This window comes from Lontra canadensis, unplaced genomic scaffold (assembly GCF_010015895.1).
Source record: "Lontra canadensis isolate GAN:19392208 unplaced genomic scaffold, GSC_riverotter_1.0 scaffold44, whole genome shotgun sequence".
Classification (NCBI taxonomy): domain Eukaryota; kingdom Metazoa; phylum Chordata; class Mammalia; order Carnivora; family Mustelidae; genus Lontra; species Lontra canadensis.
In genome coordinates this window covers 12,958,236-12,963,913 of record NW_022631038.1, presented here as the reverse complement: position 1 = coordinate 12,963,913, position 5,678 = coordinate 12,958,236, and the positions used below count along the sequence as shown (strand labels likewise).

The 5,678-nt window shown below is 36.5% G+C and overlaps 2 protein-coding genes across 2 annotated transcripts in view; one reads left to right on the top strand and one right to left on the bottom strand.

Moving 5' to 3' along the window:
- Positions 1 to 1,249, top strand: part of SERPINB13 (serpin family B member 13) — a 9,126-nt gene extending 7,877 nt beyond the window's left edge. The window contains exon 7 of the mRNA XM_032872166.1: positions 785 to 1,249. Coding sequence (XP_032728057.1) covers positions 785 to 1,189 — 405 coding nt within the window. The 3' untranslated portion in view covers positions 1,190 to 1,249. The remainder of the gene's footprint in view (positions 1 to 784) is intronic.
- A 3,034-nt stretch (positions 1,250 to 4,283) lies between these two features.
- Positions 4,284 to 4,702, bottom strand: LOC116876165 (NADH dehydrogenase [ubiquinone] 1 alpha subcomplex subunit 5-like). Its single transcript, XM_032872165.1, has one exon. It carries the CDS (start codon positions 4,698 to 4,700, stop codon positions 4,350 to 4,352), a length of 351 nt encoding a protein of 116 aa, XP_032728056.1. The 5' UTR covers positions 4,701 to 4,702; the 3' UTR covers positions 4,284 to 4,349.
- Between the last annotated feature and the right edge of the window lie 976 nt (positions 4,703 to 5,678).

Genomic DNA, 5,678 nt, shown 5'->3' with positions numbered 1-5,678 from the left:
CTATCATGCTGGATACATACTAGAAGACTGTAAAGTGAATGGATGAATATTTGGCAAAATTTATGAGCTTGATGGATTTATCTACCAGTTTGAAGATATTCAGGAGAGATACAGGCTTGTGAAAAGTTTACATTTAAACAAATAGCATGGACATTCAAAGAGATTGCAACTATGTAAAAAATATATAATATATAAATTATTTTAATTATAACATTTTAGTTATATATAATTCATATAAATATACAACTAATATAATAAACTATATCATATATTCATAAAAGACTACAGGGGAACAGTAAAAAATGAAATGATATATATTAGATAGATAGAATAAGAACTCATTTCTCATCTTTAAAAATGCATTTAATACTATTGAGTTCTCACATATACACAGATTATTTATTTATTTATTTATTTGTCAGAGAGAGAGAGCGAGCGAGTGAGCACAGGCAGATAGAGTGGCAGGCAGAGACAGAGAAGCAGGCTCCCTGGCGCGCAACGAGCCCGATGTGGGACTCGATCCTAGGATGCTGGGATCATGACCTGAGCCAAAGGCAGCCGCTTAACCAACCGAGCCACCCAGGCGTTTCTCACATATACACAGATAATTTAAATAAAGAAGTATAAGTCAAGTGCCTGCTATATAAAGACAAGAGTCTAGTGAAATAAAATTTCTATTTTTATTCATTATTAAAATTAATAATTTCTGATATAAATCAGTGTTGCAGTGTTTCAACTTTGTATTGATAATGTATCACTTTCCCCTCCCCTTTTTTCTTAATAGATTATAGATCAAATAACTCCAGAAAAATTAATAGAGTGGACAAGCCCTGGGCATATGAAAGAAAGGAATGTGATATTGCACTTGCCCCGGTTTGAAGTGGAGGATGGTTATGATCTGGAGGCCGTCTTGTCAGCCATGGGGATGGGGGAAGTCTTCAGCGTGTGCAGAGCTGACTATCCTGGGATGTCCTCACACTCCAGGCTGCACGCGCAGAAGTTCCTGCACAGGTCCTTCGTGGTGGTAACCGAGGAAGGCACTGAGTCTTCGGCAGCCACCGGTGTGGGCTTTGCTCTCACCTCAGCGCCAGGTTGTGAACATTTTCATTGCAATCACCCTTTCCTATTCTTCATCAAGCACCAGGAATCCAACAGCATCCTCTTCTTTGGTAGATTTTCTTCTCCTTAGGATAGTCATTGCTTTGGCAGAAAACGAGTGGTGGAGTATTATTGAGACTATGGAAATAGCCCAGCCTTCAAACTCAACACACACAAAACAGATAATCATATCAAAAAATGGGCAAAATATGAACAGACACTTCTCCAATGAAGACATACAAATGGCTATCAGACACATGAAAAAATGTTCATCATCACTAGCCATCAGGGAGATTCAAATTAAAACCACACTGAGATATCACCTTACACCAGTTAGAATGGCCAAAATTAGCAAGACAGGAAACAACATGTGTTGGAGGGGATGTGGAGAAAGGGGAACCCTCTTACACTGTTGGTGGGAATGCAAGTTGGTGCAGCCTCTTTGGAGAACAGTGTGGAGATTCCTCAAGAAATTAAAAATAGAACTTCCCTATGACCCTGCAATTGCACTACTGGGTATTTACCCCAAAGATACAGATGTAGCGAAAAGAAGGGCCATCTGTACCCCAATGTTTATAGCAGCAATGGCCACGGTGCCAAACTGTGGAAAGAACCAAGATGCCCTTCAACGGACGAATGGATAAGGAAGATGTGGTCCATATACACTTTGGAGTATTATGCCTCCATCAGAAAGGATGAATACCCAACTTTTGTAGCAACATGGATGGGACTGGAAGAGATTATGTTGAGTGAAATAAGTCAAGCAGAGAGAGTCCATTATCATATGGTTTCACTTATTTGTGGAGCATAACAAATAGCTTGGAGGACATGGGGAGTTAGGAGAAGGCATTTGGGGGAAATTGGAAGGGGAGGTGAACAATGAGAGACTATGGACTCTGAAAAACAATCTGAAGGGTTTGAAGAGGTGGGGGGGTGGGAGGTTGGGGGAACCAGGTGGTGGGTATTAGAGAGGGCACGGACTGCATGGAGCACTGGGTGTGGTACAAAAACAATGAATACTGTAATGTTGAAAATAAATAAAAAAATGATAAAAAAAGATAAATTGTTTTACTTGCTTGCATTCCAATCTTACCATAAAAAAAATCAGTGATTTAATGACTATAATAGCGTGTGTTGTGTTTATAATTGTCCTTAAAAGTGAAATGTCTTTCTGTTTGTGCTGTGTATCAAGTGAGTTAAATCAAGGCTCATTAGAAATTTCCGGTTGATTTCTTCTGAAAGTAAATCAACCTCTTGTAGTTTCATGCACGGATGGTGAGATACAGACTCTTCAGTAAAGACTATGGACTAATGTTTCTGCGAGTCACTCTAGTTCTAATCGTGTGACATAATACACAAAGAAAACAATAATTTACTCAATTCATGTGTTACTCTTTTCTTTCTCAGCAGATAGTGTGGCCAACTGCACAGAATTTAGAAGCACATTAGCAAAACATAAATTAAAGCTTAAAGCCAGAACAAAATAAAACAGTGTATCAGACAAAGAGGATTCCCATTATTTTCACCCTTTCTATGGAGAGTATCTTATCTGTCGTCAGTTGTGGAAGCATTTTGATATTGTGAAACAAATGTGATTTTGAGAAGATAAATATTGTAGCTGATCACTATTTGTACCTGTCACTTTTTTTTTAAATTTCTTTTCAGCGTAACAGTATTCATTGTTTTTGCACCACACCCAGTGCTCCATGCATTCCGTGCCCTCTCTAATACTCACCACCTGGTTCCTTTTTAACGTGATAGTAAATATCTGGAATGACTTTTAGAAGAGTGGTTTCTTTCCTTTTTGTCCACTTACAATTATTTTGCAAGGGGGCTGTGGGCACCACCCAAGAGTATTTTCTTGATGATGCTGTTTGAGACGTTCTCTATTGCCAATGCTCCTTATTGTGGGTCCGTCTACTTTTATTTTTTCAGTTTTTAACAAGATCCCATTACTGACTTATTTAACAGTTCTAGTGACCTATAATTTACCTACCGTAAATTGTAAATTCATAAATCAGTGATTTGTCTTAAATTTCTACAGTTGTGTATCTATCACCACCATTCAGTTTTGGAACACTTACATCATCCTAAAAAGTTTTCTTATGCCTATTCCTACCCCCAGTCCCAGGCAACTACTGATTTGTTTTCTGTCTTTATAAAATTTTCTGTGACATTTCATATAAATGGAATAATAAAATATGTAGTTTTTTTGCACCTGGCTTCTTTCACTCGGTATAATGTTTTCAAGGATCATTGAAGTTAGAGCATGAATAAATACTTCATTCTTTTTATGGCTGAGCAATATTCTATAACATGGATATTTCAGATTTTGAAATAAATCAGTTGAATGAATGAATGAATGAATGAATTATTCACTCATCAACTGATTAATATTTATATCATTTCTACTTTTTTGGGTATTATGAATCATGCTGCTATGAACATTTTGTATACAAGTTTTGTGTGGACATATATTTCCATTTCTCTTAGGTATGTACCAAGGAATGGGATTGCTGGGTCATATGGTATCTTTATGTTTGTCATTTTGAGGACCAGCCAAATTGTTTTCCAGAGTAGTTGCAATCGTTTTACAACCCCATAGCAATGTATAAGGGTACCAATTTCTACTTATTCTTGCCAATACTTGGTATATAGCCTGTTTCTAAAATTTTAGCTATCCTATTGATTGTAAAATAGCATCTCATAGTTTAATGGTGTCTTTTGAAATGCAAGTAGAGTCTGATATATCAATATTATCTTTGAAGGATAATGCTTTTGATATGTTTAAAAACTCTTTCCCTAATCCAAGTTTACAAAGATTTCCACCTGTTTTCTTTTAGAAGTTTCACAGCTTTCACTCTTCCATTTAAATCCATGGTCCACTGTGTGTGTGTGTGTGTTGAGGTAAGGGTCTAAGTTATGATTTTTTTGACTATAGATATGTAATTATCCTGGTATCCTTTATTAAAAAGACAATTCTTTCTGTACTGAATTGTCTCAATACCTTCATGAAAATCAATTAACCATAAATAGAAGGTTTTAGGTCTGGGGTCTCAATTTTCTTCTATTGAACTATATGCCTACTGATATGACAATACCACCATGTCTTGATTACTGCAATTTTTAATATATATATATGTTTTTAGTTTTCTTGATTATAAGTTGTCAATAATATAGAAACATTTTTAATATAACAGAACATTTAATTACATCCATTTCCCATCAACACACTAATCATTTAATGATGATTATATTGGCCATTTCCATTGGTTGGCAGGAGGCTCATCCACTAAAGGCTCCCATGGTTTCCACTGTAACATATTTCTTGCCAGACTTAGTTCATTTTCAGCCTGAAGAATAACCTCTTCTAGTTGGCCGCACTGAAGTTGGTCTTCTAATTTCTTAACATCTGGTTCCGCTTTAACCATACTCAGCTTCTCATTTGTAATCTGTTCTGTGTACTTTCTATATGCTGCATTTTTAGGAATTTGCTCAAGAACATCAAGAATCTTTGTGTACAATATTCTTAGCCCCTCGTGTGGACTCTCACATACAGCCAATCCCACAAGGCCGGTGGTCTTCTTCAGCAAATCCGCCATGACAGCGCTGAACAATTTTTAATATATTTTGAAATCAGAGAGTGTAATTACTTTGTTCCTTCAAAATTGTTTTGATTATACTAGGTCTTCTGCATTTTCATATAAAATTTGAATCAGCTTATCAAATTATTTAAAAAGCTATTGGGATTTTGAAGGAATGGCATTAAACTTACAGACCAATTTGCTCAATATTGAGTTTCCCACTCCATGAACATGAAATGTCTCTCCATTTACTTAGTAATTTCTCTCTTTTCAGCAATATTTGATACATTCAAGTGTACACACCTTTTTCATGGAATTTAGACAATTTTTGATGCTATAGTGAATGGAATTATTTTCTTAATTTATATATCAAATTATGTTGTATACTTTAAATATATATAATTTTTACTAAGAATAAAATAAAAAATAAAAATAAGCATGAATATAAGATGTTTGAAGGAATTTAAAAGGAGGTGGAGTGTTAATAGGCATTTTGTTGAGTGATCCTATTTCTAATGCAGAACTGTATCAGTTGAAGAACTGAGAAATCCATATTCATGAAATCTCTGAGCATTTGGGACCAGATACCAGATTCCTAAGGCTTAGGATGAGAAGGTTAAACCAGCTCTCCTCCTTCCAACCACCACTTGATGGCCACTAAATGAACCAAAGTATATTTAAAAAGGCAAGGCAGGGGGCTCCTGGGTGGCTCAGTGGTTTAGGGCCTCTGCCTTCAGCTCAGGTCATGATCCCAGGGTCCTGGGATTGAGCCCCGCATCAGGCTCTCTGCTCAGCAGGGAGCCTTCTTCCCTTCCTCCCTCTGCCTGCCTCTCGGCCTACTTGTGATCTCTGTCTGTCAAATAGATAAATGAAAAATCTTAAAAAAAAAAAAAAAAGGCAAGGCAGAAAAAGAGGAGGTGCTTCATCCAAGTTATGACTTAATAAAGCCTTAGGAAGTACAGTGGCTTAAAATGCAAGTAGGGGTGTGCTGATAGG

Coding starts and splice junctions, on each gene's coding strand:
- LOC116876165 (XM_032872165.1), bottom strand. CDS start 4,700: ATGGCGGATTTGCTGAAGAAGACCACCGGCCTTGTGGGATTGGCTGTA.